The 19,870-nt window shown below is 52.2% G+C and overlaps 1 protein-coding gene across 1 annotated transcript in view; it reads left to right on the top strand.

The window, feature by feature from the left end:
• The window catches only part of LOC140193615 (capping protein, Arp2/3 and myosin-I linker protein 3-like), a 59,585-nt gene that overhangs the window by 33,352 nt on the left and 6,363 nt on the right, over nucleotides 1–19,870 (top strand). Inside the window, exons 13-22 of the mRNA XM_072250773.1 lie at nucleotides 304–390; nucleotides 916–1,025; nucleotides 1,865–1,942; nucleotides 2,933–3,009; nucleotides 3,357–3,461; nucleotides 5,503–5,572; nucleotides 7,882–7,963; nucleotides 8,394–8,490; nucleotides 8,763–8,817; nucleotides 18,788–18,960. Of these exons, the coding sequence (XP_072106874.1) occupies nucleotides 304–390; nucleotides 916–1,025; nucleotides 1,865–1,942; nucleotides 2,933–3,009; nucleotides 3,357–3,461; nucleotides 5,503–5,572; nucleotides 7,882–7,963; nucleotides 8,394–8,490; nucleotides 8,763–8,817; nucleotides 18,788–18,960 (934 nt within the window). The remainder of the gene's footprint in view (nucleotides 1–303; nucleotides 391–915; nucleotides 1,026–1,864; nucleotides 1,943–2,932; nucleotides 3,010–3,356; nucleotides 3,462–5,502; nucleotides 5,573–7,881; nucleotides 7,964–8,393; nucleotides 8,491–8,762; nucleotides 8,818–18,787; nucleotides 18,961–19,870) is intronic.

A 19,870-nucleotide genomic window follows, 5' to 3' on the forward strand; every position in this document is an offset into this window, starting at 1 on the left:
CTTCAATCCTTCCCCCTGTGTCTCACCACCTCTCCCCTCTCTCCTCACCCATCTGAATTGAGGGGTGGGTGGTGGTGTGACCGGGAATGTATCAGGGCTGATGTCGGGGGTTGTGTTTAGGCTGAGTCCCAAGTTACATAGAGTGAGATAGCAGACAATTCTCAAGTGGCAGTGTTCTAATCTGACGTTATTCCTCCCCACATCTCTCCCCCTCTCCATCTCTCCCCACCACAACTTCTCCCTCCTCTGTCCCATATACCCACCCCCACTCACCTACCCCTCTCTCCTCTCCCTTTCTCCCAGGTATCACAGCCTTCAGTCAGTACCTCTCTCTGTGTGGGAGGGGCCTGAGATTCCTGAATCTGTCCAACACCTCTCTGACCTCACGAGGTGAGTGACTCCAACCCTCCCCTCCGCCCCTCCCAGTCCCCATCTCCACCCTACTCCCAGTCACATCACACCTTCAAGGCCATTCTGCCCTCTACTGACCTACCCAGAATGCCTTGAGTAAAAAGAGCTTCTCTCTCACCCACCACCTCTCTTAACCTCTCTCCCCTCTCTCTAACCCCCTCTCATTCTCCCCCTCCCTCACTCTCCCCTGATCTTACCTGCTCGCTGCCCCCTCCCTCTCTCTCTCATCCTTCTTCCTCTCTATCCTATCTCTCTCACTCCCTCACTCTATGCCCCCCTCTCTATTCCTCTCACCCCACAAAAAACTCTCTCTTTCTCCCCCCTCTCCCCTCACCCTTTCACCCTATCTCTCTGTGCCCCTCCCTTACCCACCTCTTCTCTCCGTTCTCTTTCTCCCCCTCACTCTTACCCCATCTCTCTCTCGCCCCTCTCTCACCTCCCCTTCTCTCTCTCACTTCCCTCTCCCCCACAACTCTCCCCTCCAACACGTTCCCCCTCCCCCAGGTTTGCTCCCACTCGCCCAGTCATTGAACACCAATGAAGTCTTTGCAAACACGTTGATGCATCTGGACCTCAGTAAGAACGCTGGACTGCTGTCAGGAGAGGAGTCACCGGTGAGTGTGATGGGACAGTCTGGAACTTCACTCTGTGACCCCGGGAGTGTGTGATGGGACGGTGTGGAGGGAGTTTCACTCTGTGTCTGACCCCGGGGGTGTGTGATGGGACGGTGTGGAGGGAGATTCACTCTGTGTCTGACCCCGGGAGTGTGTGATGGGATGGTGTGGAGGGAGCTTCACTCTGTGTCTGACCCCGGGAGTGTGTGATGGGACGGTGTGGAGGGAGCTGCACTCTGTTTCTGACTGCGGGAGTGTGTGAAGGGACGGTGTGGAGGGAGTTTCACTCTGTGTCTGATCCCGGGAGTGTTGGATGGGACGGTGTGGAGGGAGATTCACTCTGTTTCTGACTGCGGGAGTGTGTGATGGGATGGTGTGGAAGGAATTTCACTCTGTGACCCCGAGAGTGTGTGATGGGACGGTGTGGAGGGAGTTTCACTCTGTGTCTGACCCCGGGAGTGTGTGATGGGACGGTGTGGAGGGAGTTTCACTCTGTGTCTGACCCCGGGAGTGTGTGATGGGACGGTGTGGAGGGAGTTTCACTCTGTGTCTGACCCCGGGAGTGTGTGATGGGACGGTGTGGAGGGAGTTTCACTCTGTGTCTGACCCCGGGAGTGTGTGATGGGACGGTGTGGAGGGAGTTTCACTCTGTGTCTGACCCCGGGAGTGTGTGATGGGACGGTGTGGAGGGAGTTTCACTCTGTGTCTGACCCCGGGAGTGTGTGATGGGACGGTGTGGAGGGAGTTTCACTCTGTGTCTGACCCCGGGAGTGTGTGATGGGACGGTGTGGCTGAAGATGTGATTTCTCTGAACTGACTAGTTTAAATTTTACTGCCAGCACCTGTACCAGTTCCTCGCCACTCCTAATGTCCTTGTTGATCTCAATCTTGCGGGAACAGACTGCGCTCTTGATATGGTAAGTAAAAGCCAGACGCATTGTTTATTGTTTTCTCAGCTCTGTATCTCTGGGAGTACCATATCCCTGTCTCCGTATCCCATGTCAGACCCACACCGGGAGCACCGTGCACAGTTCCCGTCTCTGTATCCCTGGCTCAGACCCCCACCGGGAGCACTGTGCACAGTTCCCGTCTCCGTATCCCTGGGTCAGACCCTCTATGGGAGCACCGTGCACAGTTCCCATCTCCGTATCCCTGGGTCAGACCCACACTGGGAGCACCGGACACAGTTCCCGTCTCCGTATCCCTGGGTCTGACCCGCACCGGGAGCACTGTGCACAGTTCCCGTCTCCATATCCCAGGGTCAGACGCACACTGGGAGCACCGTGCACAGTTCCCGTCTCCGTATCCCTGGGTCAGACCCTCTCTGGGAGCACCGTGCACAGTTCCCATCTCCGTATCCCTGGGTCAGACCCACACCGGGAGCACCGTGCACAGTTCCCGTCTCCGTATCCCTGGGTCAGACCCTCTATGGGAGCACCGTGCACAGTTCCCATCTCCGTATCCCTGGGTCAGACCCACACTGGGAGCACCGGACACAGTTCCCGTCTCCGTATCCCTGGGTCTGACCCGCACCGGGAGCACCGTGCACAGTTCCCGTCTCCGTATCCCTGGGTCAGACCCTCTATGGGAGCACCGTGCACAGTTCCCATCTCCGTATCCCTGGGTCAGACCCACACTGGGAGCACCGGACACAGTTCCCGTCTCCGTATCCCTGGGTCTGACCCGCACCGGGAGCACTGTGCACAGTTCCCGTCTCCATATCCCAGGGTCAGACGCACACTGGGAGCACCGTGCACAGTTCCCGTCTCCGTATCCCTGGGTCAGACCCTCTCTGGGAGCACCGTGCACAGTTCCCATCTCCGTATCCCTGGGTCTGACCCACACCGGGAGCACCGTGCACATTGCTCTGTCTCTCACCCTGTCTCTCACCCTCTGCCCTCTCCTAGCTCTTTGCGTCTCTCTCTCACGGCTGCTGTTCTCAACTGAGTTCGCTGAACGTCTCCCAGAATACGTTCACCCACAGGTAACTGGTCTCGGAGGTCGTGGGGGGGGGGGTTTGCAGGGGAGGGAGGGGTTAAGGGGATGGGGAGGGAGGGGGTAATGAGACAGGGAGGGATGCAGTCAAGGGAAGGGGTATCAGAGACAGCGATGGGTGTAGGGGAGGGAGGAGGTCACAGAGACCACGAGGGGTTCAGAGGAAGGAGAGGGTCATGGTTGTAACAGTGAGAGGTGTAAGGGTGGGTGGTGGTTAGAGTAGTGTAGGGTTCGAAGAGGGTCACAGAGATGGGATGGGACGTCAGGGTCAGTTGGTAGTTATGGATGTGACATCTTTCTCTGCCCCTCTCTCTCTTTCTCTCTCTTCCCCCACAGAAAGTGCCGGAGTGCTCCTCCCTCCTTCAAGATCTTCTTCTCCTCTGCTCTCTCGCTCCGCCGGCTCAACTTTTCGGGGACAAAACTCCCAGCCGAGGCCCTCAGGTTGGTGGTGCTGGTTCCTGGGGCAGAGGAAGCACCTACAGCCTCTGTAGGTCTTCTTAGGACCGACACGGGTCGGTCAGGGAGACGGGTCGGTCAGGGAGAGTCAACCCAACGCTGTGTGCTAGAGGTCACAGATTATGGATGTGACTGAGGAGTTTTGAACAAGTGACCAAGAGGATCGATGAGGGCAGGGTGGTAGACGTGGTCTACATAGACCTCACAGTAAAGCCTTTGCTGAGGTCCCACATGGCCGGCTGCTCTGAAAGGTTCAGTCACAGGGGAGCCGGACAACTGGACACACAATGGGCTCGACGGAAGGAATCAGAGGGAGAGGGTGGGAGGTTGTTTCTCGGACTGGAGACCCCATGACTAGCGGTGTTCCCCAGGGTTCGGGGCTGGGCCCATTGCTGTTTGTCATCTGTACAAGCAGGTACAAGGCAGGGTTAGTAAGTTTGTTATCTGTACGAGCAGGTACAAGGCAGGGTTAGTAAGTTTGTCATCTGTACGAGCAGGTACAAGGCAGGGTTAGTAAGTTTGCGGACGACACAATGGGTGCTGTCGTTGACAGTGAAGGTGGTTATCAGGATTTACAGAGGGACGTTGATCAGTTGTGTCAGTGGCCGGGGAAAGGCAAATGGAGTTTAATTCAGATAAGTACAAGGTGTTGCACTTTGGGCAGACAGATGGGGGCAGGACTTTCACAGTGAACAGCAGGGACCAGGGGAGTGTTGTAGAACAGAGGACCCAGGGGTACAGGTACAATGTTCCCTGAAAGTGGAGTCACAGGTAGACAGTGGGGTGACAGTGCTGCTTTTATCAGTCAGGGCACTGAGTACTGGAGTTGGGACGACACGTTGGGGTTGTACTAGCCGTTGGCGAGGCAGCACTTGGAGTATTGTGTTCAGTTTTGGTCGCCCTGCTGTAGGAAAGATGCCATTAAGCTGGAAAGAGAGCAGAGGGAGATTTACGAGGATGTTGCCGGGACTCGAGGGACTGAGTAACGGAGAGGGGTTGGGCAGATTGGGACTTCATTCCTAGGAGGGTGCGAGACTGAGGGGTGACCGTGTCCAGATGTGTAAAATCACGAGGGGCACAGATAGGGTGAATGCCCACAGCCTTTCTCCCCAGGGTTGGGGAATCAAGAACCAGGGGGCACAGGTTTAAAGTGAAAACGGAGAGATTTATTTGGAACATGAGGGGCAACTTTTTCCCCCAAAGTTTGGCCAGCCTATGGAACGAGCTGTCAGAGGAAGTGAGTGAGGCAGGAATAGTAAAAAGTCACCTGGACAGGTAGGTGGGTAGGAAAGGTTTAGAGCGATCGGGGGCAAACACAGGACGATTGGACTGGCTTAGGCTGGAAATTGGGTTGGCAACGAACAAGGAAATAGCAATTGACATCTGCCCTAGAACTCTCAGCTGCTACATTCTTCCGATATTGATGTATGGCTACGAGTCATGGACCATCACAAATGCAATGGAAAAAAGAATCAACGCAGCAGAGATGTGGTTCCTCAGAAGAATGCTACGCATATCATATACGGACAGGATAACCAACGAAGAAGTTCTACAGAGAATGTAAGCAAAACGTACATTACTTAAAAAAATCAAAAAACAGCAATCAAAGTTCTTTGGACACATCATGCGAAGAGAGACATGAGAACACTTAGTTACAGCTGGAAAGCTGGAAGGAGAAAGAATGAGAGGCGGACAGAGAATGAAAATGATGGATGGAATAACAACACGGTTAGAAACAGGGGAGGCAACGACGACAATTCGGAGGGTCAGGGACCATGATGGATGGAGAGACCTGATCGCCCACGCCGAACGGCAAGGCGCCTGAATGAATGAATGAATGGACTGCTGGGATAGAGGGTCGGTTCGATGGTGTGTGACTCTGGGACCTCAAGGCACAGTACAAGCCCTGGGTCTGTGAGGGCGTTTGTGGGTGGGTGGGGGGCAGGTCCCTGGCTCTGTTTTCCATCCCGGGCTGTGTGTTTGGGAGCTGACCACCTCCCCACTTCTCTCCCCCCCACCCCCACAGGGCCCTCCTGCTCGGTCTGGCCTCCAATCCGCTGCTGACGGACCTCAGCCTGGATCTGAGCAGCTGTGAGGTAAGTCGCCCGACCCCTGGGCCGGGGGTCACGTGTTGAGGGGTCACGGGTTCATAGGGCGGGGTCACAGGGAGACATGGGGAAGGTTTGTAAGCCAGAGTCAGGGGGTGCGTAGGGTAGGGTCACGGAGTTGCGTGGCAGGGTCAAGGGGTCGTGGGGTAAGGTCACAGGGCAGGTTCAGGGGTCACAGGGGAGTCCCAGGGGTGTCAGACCAACATCGTGGGGCTGTGGGCTGAGGCTGCAGAGTCAGCTGTTGCATGGACGGTCTGGGGTCCCGGGGAGGTCATAGGTCTGGGTTCAGGGGTCAGAGGTTAGGTGCACATTTATTGGCATTGGAGGTTAGGGGCAGTTCTCCTTCACTCCTGCCCCCCCTCCACCTGAAGTTGGTTCTCTCTGCAGCTCCCCCCACCACGCTTCCTTGGCCCTTCTCTCTGCCTCATCCAACATTCCCAGGGCACACATCCTACCGATCCCCGATCGATTCCGCCCCTCAAACCCCAGTCTCCCATTTCATCCACTACCCCCTCCCTCCCCTTCCCTCAAACCCTTCCCTCCCCTCAAACCTCTCCCTCCGCTTCCCTCAACACCCTCCCTCTGCTTCCTTCGAGCCCCTCCTTCCCCTCCCCTCAAAACCCTTCCCTCCGCTTCCCTCAAAACCCCTCCCTCCGCTTCCCTCAAAACCCCTCCCTCCACTTCCCTCAACACCCTGCCTCTGCTTCCTTCGAGCCCCTCCTTCCCCTCCCCTCAAACCCCTCCCTCCCTTCCCTCAAAACCCCTCCCTCCGCTTCCCTCAAAACCCCTCCCTCCACTTCCCTCAACACCCTGCCTCTGCTTCCTTCGAGCCCCTCCTCCCCGCTTCCCTCAAACTCCTCCATCCCCTTCTCTGAACACCTTCCCTCCACTTTCCTTGAAACCCCTCCCCTTCCCTCTACCCCTCCCTGCCCTTCCCTCAACACCATCCACTTCCTCGACTCCCTCCCTCCACTTCCCTCGACCCCTACCTCCTCTCCTTCCCTGAAGTCCACTCCCTCCTATTCCCACGACATCTCCTCTCTTCCTTTCCCTCAGTCCCCACTCCCTCCCCTTCCCTCAATTCCTTCCCTTCAACTAGCCTGTCCATCACTTCTGCTCCTCGACCTGCCTCGACCCACCTCTGCCTTCGTTGACCCTCCTCTGCCCCTCCCTCCCTCTGCCTCAATGGGTGGTAAAGACAGGGAGGTGAAGAGGATGTTTGGCACGCTGCCCTTCGTGGCCGGGGCCGGTGAGTGCGGGAGTTGGGGGACCCGATGTTGAGTTCTGCAGGATGTCAGTGAGGCCGAACTTGGGGTATTGAGGATTATTCAGCTCATCATGGTCACCGGGGCCGGGCATGGTCATTCTGTCTGAAACCGCGAAGCAGGGGGTCAAGGTGGAACTGACAGTTCCCTGGGAAGACCGGATCGAAGAGGCATTCGAGCGTAAGAAGGGCAAATACCAGGAGCTGGTAGAGACAGTGGGGGAGGGCACGATGCGAGCCTATAGAGGTGGGATGTCGAGGTATAGCTGGCTGCTCACCGTGCAGAACCTACTCTATCCTGGGCGTTACGAGGTCTGCAAAGAAAAGAGCCACCGGGACCGTCACAGAGGCTGCTGAGCGACCCCACAGATGGCTGTGGATTAAGAGGTGAGACCTCTGGACCAATCAAGCCCAGGGCCTGATCAACCCTGGCTGGCTCGGCCGGGTGAGGGAGTCTGATATTGAGAGACACGAAACACCCGGTGACCCCAGCTGACATCGCTGACGGTGTGTCCCAGCACCTCCTAGGATGTAACGCAGCATCACATTCGGTTTCAGCCGCCTTGCTATGGGGAAGGTGGGGGAAGTCCAGAGGAGATTTACAAAGGTGTGGCTGGGATTTGAGGGACTGAGTTATGGAGAGAGGTTGGGACTTTATTCCTTGGAGTGAAGGGTGACCTTATCGAGGTGTATAAAACCACGAGGGGCACAGATAGGGTGAATGCGCGCGGTCTTTCTCCCCAGGGTTGGGGAATCAAGAACCAGAGGGCACTGGTTTAATGTGAGAGGGAAGGGATTTAATAGGGACCTGAGGGGCAACTTTTTCATCCAGAAGGAACGAGCAGCCAGAGGAAGTGGTTCGTTAACAACCCTTGTACGGGTTGAGAGGGAGATGGGCCAAACACGGGCAGGCGGGAATTTGGGTTAGCAGGGAGCAGTTGGGCCGAAGTGCCTGGTTCCATGCCGTGTGACTCTGTGAGCCTCAGCTGCCTTCCCCTCAGATTGACCCTCCCCTCCCGCCTTCCCGTTCCAGCTGAGGTCGAGTGGTGCCCGTGTTCTGGAGGAGACTGTGAGCCGTGTCCGGGGGCTGAATGGGATCGACCTGTCTGATAATGGTGAGTGTTGGGGATGGGGGGGATACTGAGAGGAATTGAGGCGGAGGGTGGAGGGAAGGAAGGATGGAAAGGTAAGAGGAGGAGGAGGGAGGTAGGGTGGTGTATAGGGGAGAGGGGAAGGGGCAAGGTGGAGGGAGGGGAGGTCAGGAGGGAGGAAATGAGAAGCAAGGGGAGTTTGGGGAAAGGAGGGGGAGGTGGAGGTAGGAGAGGTAGCTGGAGGTTGGAGGAAGAGGTGGAGGTAGGAGGGGGATGGAGAAGAGGAAGAGAGGAGGGTGGGGAAGGAAGGGTTGGACGGGGAGATGGAGGATAGACAGGGTGAGGGTGTGAGAAAGCGGGTTGAGAGGATGGAGGAGGGGTTGAGGGAGGGCAAGTGGACACAAGGTCGCCCTGTCTGACCTCTGAACCCTCTGGTGACCCTCCCTCACCCTAGGGCTGGACTCTGACCTGTTGACCTTGCTCCCCACCCTTGGTCTCTGTCCCTCCGTCCGGAACCTCTCCCTCGGGAAGAACTGCAACGTCAAGAGCAAGTGAGTGAGTCCTCTCCCTTCACCCTCGCCTCCCCAACTCATCCCTTCCACCCACCCACCTTGACCATCCCACTCCTGTCCTGAGCCCCATTCCCCCCCTCCACCCCCACAGCCCACCATCCTCCTTCCTCCCTCTCCCATCCCTCCCCATCCCTACCTCATCACACCCCCCCATCCTTCCCCTCCCCATCCCCCCTCCCCCTCCCTCTGTGCCATCCACACCCTTTCATAACTCCTCTCTGACCACTGTCTCCCCCTCTTTTCTCCTCCAGGACCCTCGAGGAGATTCTCCAGACCCTGGTCCAGGTTTTCCAAGCGGAAGGCTGTGTAAGGATGCGGCAGCTTTAGAGAGGGCGCAGAGGAGGTTTACCAGGATGCTGCCTGGATTAGAGAGCACGCCTTATGAGGAGAGGCTGAGTGAACTGGGGCATAGGCAGGAAAAGGGAGGAGATCCTGAAGAGAGAGTATAGGTCGGGAAAAAGGGAAGAGCAGGATCTCCAGGGTAGTAGTCTCTGCAGTAATGGCAGTGGGGGTAAGAACAGGATGATTCGGCAGACGAATGCGTGGCTGGTGCGGGGGACAGGGTTTCAGATTTTTTATTTTATTTTTTTACTGTGAAACAACACAGAATGGGCCTTTCCATCCCTTCGAACCCCACCACCCAGCAATCACCCAGTTTGTAATCGCGAGACAATTTACTGTGACCAACAGTCTTTGGTCTGTGGGAGGAAACTGGAGTGCCCCAGGGAAACCCACGCGGTCACGGGGAGAATGTGCAAACTCCTGATCGGGAGCGGCGGGAACTGAACCCGGGTCACTGGCACTGTGAAGCGTTGTACTAACCATCATGTTACCGTGATCTCTGGATCATTGGGATCACTTCTGGGGAACGTATGACCCGTACAAAAGTGACTAGTGTCCCCTGGGCAGGTTTGCTAGAACTTTTAGGGATGATTTAAACTAAACAGGAAGCGGAATGATAGGGCTGAGGATGGGGCAGCTGGCGTACAGGTAGATGTGTAGTGAGACGGTGAGGAAGGACGGGCAGGTGACAGGGCAAAATTGCAGTGTAAGAGGGGGACAAAATTGAAAAGGGTGATGAATACAGGACTGAAATTCTTATATTTGAATGTGCGTGGTATACGGGATAAGGTAGCTGATCTTGTAGCGCAATTAGAGATTGGCAGGTATGATATTGTGGGCATTACTGAGCTGTGGCTGAAAGAAGATCATAGTTGGGAGCTTAACATTCAAGGGTACACACTGTATTGAATTCAGGCAAGTAGGCAGAGGGGGTGGAATGGCTCTGTTGGTAAAGGTGAAATCAAATCCTTAGAAAGAGGTGACATCGGATTGGAAGGTGTAGAATCCTTGTGGGTAGAGTTAAGGAACTACAAAGGCAGAAAGGCCCTGATAGGAGTTATGCACAGGCCTGCAAACAGTAACCAGGATGTGGGCTACAAATTACAGTCAGAAAATGCATGTCAAAAGAGCAACGTTACAATGGTCATGGGGGAATTTCAATATGCAGGTAGATTGGGAAAATCAGGTTAATGCTGGATCCCAAGAGAGGGAATTTGTAGAATGCCTACGAGATGTTTTTTTAGAGCAGCTTTTGGTTGAGCCAACTTGGGGAAAAGCTGTTCTGGATTGGGTTTTGCGTAATGAACTGGATTTGATTAGGAAGCTTAAGGTGAGGGAACCCTTAGGAGTCAGTGTTCATAATATGATCTACTTCAGGCTGTAAATTGAGAAGGAGAAGCTGAAGTCATATGTGTCAGTATTACAGTGGAGAAAATAGAATTATAGAGGCATGAGCGAGGAGCTGGCCAAAGTTGACTGCAAGGGGACACTAGCAGGGATGACAACAGAACAGCAATGGCTGGAGATTCTGGGAGCAATTCAGAAGGTACAGGAAAGATACTAAATTGAAGAAGTTAGTATCTAAATTGAAGAAGTTTTCTAAAGGGAGGATGAGGCAACTGTGGCTGACAAGAGAAGTCAAAGACAGTATAAAAGCAAAAGAGAGGGCAAAAATTAGTGAGAAGTTAGAGCATTGGGAATCATTTAAAAACCAACAGAAGGCAACTGAAAAGCCATAAGGAGGGAAAATCTGGAATACGAAGGTAAGCTAGCCAATAATATCAAAGAAGGTACCAGAAGTTTTATCAGATATATTAAGAATAAAAGAGAAGTGAGAATTGATATTGGACCGCTGGAAAATGACACCCTAGAGGTAACAATGGTGGACAAAGAAATGGCAGATGAACTAAATAAGTATTTTCCACCAGTCTTCACTGTGGAAGACACTAGCACTATGCCCAACGATTGAGAGTATCAGGGGTTAGAAGTGCTATTACTAGGGAGAAGGTGCTTGGGAAGCTGAAAGATCTGAAGGTGGATAAGTCACTTGGACCAGTTGGACTACACCCCAGGTTTCTGAAAGAAGTGGCCGAAGAGATTGTGGAGATATTAGTAATGATCTTTCAAAAATCACTGGTTTCTGGCATGGTTCTGGAGGACTTGCAAGTTGCAAATGTTACTTCATTCTTCAAGTTCTACGAGTCTGTGGTGGCCAGTGTGATCATGTTTGCTGTTGTGAGCTGGGGCAGAAGGCTGAGGGTAGCAGACACCAACAGAATCAACAAACTCATTCGTAAGGCCAGTGATGTTGTGGGGATGGAACTGGACCCTCTCACGGTGGTGTCTGAAAAGAGGATGCTGTCCAAGTTGCATGCCATCTTGGACAATGTCTCCCATCCACTACATAATGTACTGAGTGGGCACAGGAGTACATTCAGCCAGAGACTCATACCACCGAGATGCAGCACAGAGCATCATAGGAAGTCATTCCTGCCTGTGGCCATCAAACTTTACAACTCTTCCCTTGGAGGGTCAGACACCCTGAGCCAATAGGCTGGTCCTGGACTTATTTCCTGGCATAATTTACATATTACTATTTAACTATTTATGGTTTTATTACTATTTAATTACTTATGGTGCAACTGTAACGAAAACCAATTTCCCCCAGGATCAATAAAGTATGACTATGACTATGACTATAAGGAGGCAGAAGAAAGGAAACTCCAGGCCATCTAGTCTGAGCTCAGTGATTGGGAAGAAGTTGGAGTCAATTGTTAAGGATGAGGTTTTGAGGTACTTAGGGGTGCATGATAAAATAGACTAAAATCAGCACAGTTTCCTTAAGGGAAAATCTTACCTGACAAATCTGTTGGAATTCTTTGAGGAAGTAACAAGCAGGATAGACAAGGGAGAATCGGGGGATGTTGTGTACTTGGATTTTCAGAAGGCCTTTGACAAGGTGTCACACATAAGATATAGGAGCAGAAGTAGGCCATTTGGCCCATCGAGTCTGCTCCACCATTCAATCATGGGCTGATCCAATTCTTCCAATCATCCCCAATCCCCTGCCTTCACCCCGTACCGTTTGATGCCCTGGCTAATCAAGAACTTAAACATGAGGCTGCTTAACAGGCTACAAGCCCATAGTATTACAGGAAAGAGCATGGATAGAAGATTGGCTGATTGGCAGGAGGAAAAGAGTGGGAATAAAGGGAGCCTTTTCTGATTGGCTGCCGGTGACTAGGGTGTTCTGCAAGGGTCTGTGTTGGGGCGGCTTCTTTTTACGTTATATGTCAATGATTTGGATGGTGGAATTGACAGCTCTGTGGAGGGGCAGGTGGCTTTGAGGAAGCAGGGAGGAATTAGACAGATCAGGGGAATGGGGCAGAGAAGTGGCAGATGGAATAAAGTGTTGGAAGTGTATGGTCATGCATTTTGGTAGAAGGAACAAAAGCGTAGACCAGTGTTTCCTAACCTTTCATAGCCCTCTAAAGAATTTTCATATATCCTAATGTCCTTCCCCCCCCCAAAGCACAATATACTTTCCAGCACCCCCAAAGTGTAAAAATGTGTGTACCATATGCTAACATCAGAGAATGATTCTGCCTTAAATTTTTATTTGTCTTTAAACCTAGCTTACACAGTACCTGTGCACTGTACAGCAGCTTCGATATCAATGTGATCCTTGAAGGTTTTTAACAAGAGTTGAAATATCTGGTTCAAGTTGTGACAGCAAAAGCCTTAAGTCTCCATGTGTAACAAATGGCTTCTTTTTTTGTTTGTGAGTATGTTGTTCACCGCATTGAAGCCTCTTTCAACAAGGTAGGAGGATGGAAATGCAATGAAGAGCAGTTTGACAGTGTAGGCACACACCACAAAAGCGGGTATTTTTGAAAAGCATTTTTGCTTCTATATCATTCTGAATTTTGAATATTTCTCTTCCTGTTCTTCCACCTTACAAAGAAATGGGTTAATTATCCAGACCAGAATTTCCAGATCGTTCACATCCTTGAATTGAATCTGAAAATCCTTCTTTAGTGACTGCAGGTGTAAGCAGTACTCTTACAAATCACCGTCTGTGAGAGTGCCATATTTTCCATGCAGGGAAACTGTGAGAACATTCTTCTACAAATGTTTTGCTTATATATTCCCAATTTTCTGATCAAAGTGGACCCTGCACTTTTTTTTCCTGGATCATATTGAAATTCTCATCCTACAGTTTCATATTTAGAATGTTCATTTTGTCATACAGCTCGGCTAGGTACGCCACAACGGCACGCAAATGTGCAATCTTGTTCTCCAAGCTCTTGTCGACTTTGAGCAAAATTTCAACATGTCAAAAAGATCAAAGAGACATTTTAAACAGCAGTGTTTTGACAGCCAATGCACTTCAGTGTGAAGAAGCAAGCGTTCAAAGTCTTCATCGTTATCTTGGCTTATCTGGTGAAATATTCTGCTATTTAATGGTGAGCTTTAAGTTTGTTGATAGCAGCTATTACAAGGCTCATGCTTGAAAAAAGTCACTGGCTGAGGTTTTTGGCTGCATGATGTTAATGATGAATTACACAATGGATTGCAAACAGACTTGGAATTATTTTTTCATAAATGCCTCTAAATCAGCATGGTGACCTGTTCCTGTCATATATGGTGCTCCATCTGTTGCACAAGAAATCATGTTCCTAATTGGAATACTTTTATCCTCAATATATATTTTGAGGTCATCATAGATTGATTCTCTGTTGAAATTTGTTTTTAACTTTTTACAAAGGAGAATTTCTTCATAAACTTTTCCATTTTTGATAAGCTGTACATGTGCCATTAGCAATGCCTGCTTATCTCACACAGTTGACTCATCCCAGTTGTATCCCAAATTCTGTTTTTTGTCTGTGCATCATTGATGCTCAATGTCTTCACACATTTCATCAATATAACGAACTACCAGCAATAACTCAGAGGAATTGATTTTAGAATACTGGTATCCATTTTGAGAGGAGTGGTGAGCACTTCTGACACAAGAGGCTTTATTAATCTTTCACCAATTGTATGAGATTTTCCACACTTTGCTATCATTTTGGAAATGTTATAAGAAGCAATGAGACCACTATCAAGGTCATTTTTAGCTCTTGGCAAATGACTGGAGTGTGCAATGCTTTCCAAATGCTTCTTTCATCTTCTGGAACTGAGTAATACCATAAGTAGCCTCTTCAGGGTGTCTTTCACTGAAGCGTTCCTGCAATCTTGATGGTTTCATGGCTTCATTAGACAGCACAGTGTGTTGGCACATGGCCAAGTGGTTAAAGCATTGGTCTAGTGATCTGAAGGTCGCTAGTTCGAGCCTTGGCTGAGGCAGCGTGTGTGTCCTTGAGCAAGGCACTTAACCACACGTTGCTCTGCGACGGCACCGGTGCCAAGCTGTATGGGTCCTAATGCCCTTGGACAACATCGGTGGCGTGGAGAGTGGAGACTTGCAGCATGGGCAACTGCCAGTCTTCCATACAACCTTGCCCAGGCCTCAGTCAACATCGAAATTGATGGACAGCTGAAGATAAAAAGAAGAGACAGTATTACAAGTAAGACTCATGGGTCATTGCTGATCTGACAGGAACAGAACAAAACCAAACTCCAGGTATGTAACGTTGTATTGACGCACTTTTTGTAGTTTCTGTTTCTAAGGATTAGAATTCAAGGCTTCACCACTTTCAGACTCATAGAGATTGTGCTGTACGTACTGTATTTATCCATCATTAATGGAGCTAAATTAAAATAAAAACTTAACACAAACTGGGAATACCTATCGGATGTTGACGATGACAGTGAGTTGACACGGATGGAACGATGGTAGCGGCACACAAAGGAACAGCGAGGTGAAGATGAAGACGATCACAACAGTGAAATTTCCGTTGACAAGGATTCAGATTGGAATCTGAATATTGGTCAGGACAGAACTGGTGTTCAGCGAGCTACCTTTATACTGTTCTAATTAGCATGATTGACTAATCACTTAAGGTCTCACAATCCCCAAAGATGGTTCTTGACCGCACATACGAAGCCGAGTTTGCTTCGGACACCTGAAGAGGAATCCTCGGGGCGGCAGGTTCACTGATTGGCTCCATTTCACCGATTGGTTCCGGCCAGCGCTGTATTGTCATGTGACCTGTTTTCCACAGATCTGTAGAGAACGTTGAGAGGGGGTACTCGTCTTACCAGCTGTTAAGTTGCGTGAACTCGTTCCATGCCACCAGTCTGGGGGAACTGTTGGGCACCCTGGTTGCTAGTTTATGCATCCCCAGTAATGTCTGTTTGGTTGATAAGGTTGGATGAGATTGTCGAGTTTCAGATGCGTTGCGATGGCGAGTGGTCACCGCCTGGTTCTTCCTGCGTTCCAGTGCCTCATCCTGTTCTTTGGAAGTGCCTGCTCTACTAACAGTCGGTTGGGTCTCACACCTCAAGTGAGGGTGACGCTTCCTGCTCCAGCCCCCGAGAATCTTGAACGCTGACCGACTTCTATTTCCCCTAATGCCCCCCTTAGGACACGTAACTGCCCCTGATGGCTATCACTGGCATGGACCATTTTCCAAAGGGCAGAAAATTCAAAACTCTGAGGGGGAAAGGGGCCTGGTGTCCTCATGCAGGATTCCCTGAAGGTTAACTTACAGGGTTGAGTCGGTGGCGAGTAAGGCGAATACATTGTTCATATTAATTTTGAGAGAAGAGCAAGGATGTGATGCTGAGGCCTCACTTGGGGTAGTGTGAGCAGTTTTGGACCCCTTATATTTTATAGTCCTGTGGCTTTTCTCTTTGGAGCCAAGGATGAGAGGTGATGGTAGAGGTGTACAAGATGACGCGAGGCACCGATAGAGTGGACTTCTCCCCCAGGAGGAGATGGCTGGTGTGAGAGGCCACAGTCTTAAGGTGATTGGGGAAAGTAGGGGAGTGGAAGTCGGAGGCAGGTTATTTTATACTGAGAGTGGTGGGTGTGTGGAACACCCTGCCGGGGTGTTGGTAGAGGCAGATACATTAGGGACATTTGAGAGACTCTCAGATGGGCGGATGGATGAAAGATTAATGGAGCACTGCATGGGAGGGAGATGTTGGATTGATCGTGGAGTAGGATAAAATGTTCGGCACAGCTTTGTGGGCCGAAGGGCCTGTACTGTCCAGGTGCATGAGGAGTCTGTTACACCGCACTGGGAACATTGTGTGGCGGCAGGGCGCACGGTAGCTACAGAGAGCTTGCGGAAAAGATTCACCGGGACCGGAGGGCTGGAATTATAAGAGAGTCTGAACAGGTTTGGAATTGGAATTGGTTTATTTTTGTCACAAGTACCGAGGTGCAGTGAGAAGACGGCGTTGCTTTCCCTGGAGCTGAGGAGTAACCTGAGAGTCGTTTATAATACCACGAGGGACCAAAGTCTTGTACGCCCGGAGCGTGGAGCTGCCAAGTTCGAGATTACTGTCAACTGCCCAAGTCGACGCCTGCAAAGGTGCGGTGAAAAACTTACTTGCAGCAGCGTCACAGGCACTAGTCATAGTCATACTTCATTGATCCTGAGGGAAATTGGTTTTCGTTACAGTTGCACCATAAATAATTAAATAGTAATATGTAAATTATGTCAGGAAATAAGTCCAGGACCAGCCTATTGGCTCAGGGTGTCTGACCCTCCAAGGGAGGAGTTGTAAAGTTTGATGGCCATGGGCAGAAATGACTTCCTATGATGCTCTGTGTTGCATCTCGGTGGAATGAGTCTCTGGCTGAATGTATTCCTGTGCCCAACCAATACATTATGTAGTGGATGGGAGACATTGACCAAGATGGCATGCAACTTGGACAGCATCCTCTTTTCAGACACCACCGTCAGAGAGTCCAGTTCCATCCCCACAGCATCACTGGCCTTACGAATGAGTTTATTGATTCTGTTGGTGTCTGCTACCCTCAGCCTGCTGCCCCAGCACACAACAGCAAACATGATCGCACTGGCCACCACAGACTCGTAGAACATCCTCAGCATCGTCCGGCAGATGTTAAAGGACCTCAGTCTCCTCAGGAAATAGAGACGGCTCTGACCCTTCTTGTAGACAGCCAAAACATAAATTACTTTCTATTTTTTTAACAAGAAAGAGCACACTTAAAAGAACAAACCAAAGTCGGTTGTAGGTTAGAAGTGGTCACAGTGTTGCTGTACTGAGCTGGTGTTCAGGGTTGTGCCAGTTGGTTCAGGAATCTGAACCTAGTTGTGTGGGACATCCGTATCTCCTGCCCAAGATGGCGTGCACTGGGTGATGGACGTTTGCTTCTTCAGGCAGCATTTCCTGTAGATGCTACCCACGATGGGGAGGGGGTGTGTCCGTTATCTCTCGGGCTGAGCCCGCGGCCTCGTACATTCCTGCGCGTTGGAGTTGCCATACCACAGACCGTGACGTAGCCAGTCAGTTCACTTCCAACAGTACGCCCGTAGAGTACAGGGGTTGGGACGTGACGTTGGTGAGGTCACACTTGGAGAACTGGGAGCAGTTCTGGACGACCCGCTGTAGGAAGGACGTGATTGAGCTGGAGAGGGTGCGGAGAAGATTCCAGGGACTGGAGAGCTGGAACTATGAGGAGAGATGGCATAGACTGGGACTGCCTTGGACTTGAAATTGATTTATTATTGTCACCATCACCGAGATACAGTGAGAAGCTTGTCTTGCGTGCTGTTCACGCCGATCAGATTATTACTTGGTGCATTGAGGTAGAACAAGGTAAAATGATAACAGAGCACAGAGTAAAGTGTCACAGCTACAGGAACAAGTGCAGTGCAGGCAGACAATAAGGTGCAAGATCAGAACGAGGTGGATCGTGAAGTCAAGACCCCATCTTATCGTTCAAGAGGCCCATTAAGAATCTGATAACAGCCGGCCCTTGAGCCTGGTGGTACGTGCCCAATGGGAGGGGTAAGAAGACCATAAGTCATAGGAGCAGAATTAGGCCATTTGGCCCATTGAGTCTGCTCCACCATTCAATCATGGCTGATCCATTCTCCCTTCCTCAGCCCCACTGCCCGGCCTTCTCCCTGTAACCTTTGGTGCCGCGCCAGTCAAGGATCTCTAAATACTCCCAGCGACCTGGCCTCCACAGCTGCCTGTGGTAATAAAATCCACAATTCCCCAGCCTCTGGGTAAGCAGAGAATGTTCGGGCTGGGAGGGAGGGAGGGGTTGATTACGCTGGGCAGTGCAATGAGGCTGAGGGTGGCCCTACCGGGGGGGGGGGGTGGGGGGAACAGTCGCAGTCTTTTTCTCCCAGGGTCAGGTTCTGGTGGGTTTGAGGTGAGAGTGGAGAGGTTCTCCATCTTCTCCCCACCCCATCCCTCTCAGCTTGGGTCAGTCCAGAGACACACCATTAGCCACCGGCCCCCTGGGACAGGGAGTGGGGGAGAGTCTGTGGAGGGAGAATTGTATGGGGAGTGTTGACGTGGGGAGAGTTGCCAGGGAAGTGTTGGTGTGAGGGAGGGTTGTGGAGGGAGAGTTGCATAGGGAGTGTTGCTGTGGGGAGAGTTCTGGAGGGAAGGTTGCAGGGGGAGTGTTGCTGTGGGGGGGAGGGTTGGTGCAGGGGAGTGTTGCTGTGGGGCCAGTTCTGGAGGGAGGGTTGCAGGGGGAGTGTTGCTGGGGGGAGTGTTGGTGTGGGGAGAGTTGTGGAGGGAGGGTTGTGGGGGGAGTGTTGGTGGGGGGAGTGTTGGTGCAGGGGAGTGTTGGTGTGGGGGAGAGTTGTGGAGGGAGGGTTGCCGGGGGGAGTGTTGGTGCTGGGGGAGGGTTGGTGCAGGGGAGTGTTGGTGTGGGGGAATGGTTGTAGAGGGGGAGGGGGAGGGTGTACCCCTCGGGGAGGGCAGTGACTGGGAGGTGTTCCCTCCCCTGCTGGAGGAGTTGTTGACCGGTCTGTGTTCTCCCCCCACTCCACAGAGGATTCGATCCCTCTCCTTGGCCCACTCGAGGCTGCGCTCCCGAGGCAGCCTCCTCCTCAACGCTCTGGGCAGCAATGCCTGCCTTCGCGAGCTCGACATCACCGGCAACGGGCTGGGTGACCTCGGCGCCAGGATGCTGGGCAAGGCTCTGCAGGTCAACAGCAGCCTCCGGTATGGGGGGGGGGGCAGAGGCAGGGGCAGAGAGGGCGGTGGGGGGAGAAAGATCAGGGGAGAGAGGGATGGAAAGAGAGAGGGGGGAATGGGGAGAGAAGGGGAAGGGAAGAGAGGAGAGAGAGGGCAAAAGAGGGAAGGAGAGAAAGTAGTTGGAAAGAGAGGGAGAGAGGGATGGAGGGAGGGGGAAGAGAGGAAATGACAGTGCAAGGAGAGAGAAGAGGAGAGAGATGAAGAGAAAGGAATAGAGAGAGTGGGGAGAGAGGAATGGACAGAGAGGGGGAAGAGAAGGGAAGAGAAAGAGGGAGAAGAGAGGGGTAGAGGGGGTATGTGGGGGGAAGAGGTTGGGGAGGGGGGTATGTGGGGGAAGAAGTTGGGGAGGGGGGTATGTGGGGGAAGAGGTTGGGGAGGGGGGTATGTGGGGGAAGAGGTTGGGGAGGGGGGTATGTGGGGGGAAGAGGTTGGGGAGGGGGTATGTGGGGGAAGAGGTTGGGGAGGGGGGTATGTGGGAGGAAGAGGTTGGGGAGGAGGGTATGTGGGGGAAGAGGTTGGGGAGGGAGGTATGTGGGGGGAAGAGGTTGGGGAGGGGGGTATGTGGGGGAAGAGGTTGGGGAGGGGGGTATGTGGGAGGAAGAGGTTGGGGAGGAGGGTATGTGGGGGAAGAGGTTGGGGAGGGAGGTATGTGGGGGAAGAGGTTGGGGAGGGGGGGTATGTGGGGGAAGAGGTTGGGGAGGGGGGTATGTGGGGGAAGAGGTTGGGGAGGAGGGTATGTGGGGGAAGAGGTTGGGGAGGGAGGTATGTGGGGGAAGAGGTTGGGGAGGGGGGTATGTGGGGGAAGAGGTTGGGGAGGGGGGTATGTGGGGGAAGAGGTTGGGCAGGGGGTATGTGGGGGGAAGAGGTTGGGGAGGGG

The sequence above is a fragment of the Mobula birostris genome, unplaced genomic scaffold (genome assembly GCF_030028105.1).
Source record: "Mobula birostris isolate sMobBir1 unplaced genomic scaffold, sMobBir1.hap1 scaffold_619, whole genome shotgun sequence".
In the NCBI taxonomy this organism is placed as follows: domain Eukaryota; kingdom Metazoa; phylum Chordata; class Chondrichthyes; order Myliobatiformes; family Myliobatidae; genus Mobula; species Mobula birostris.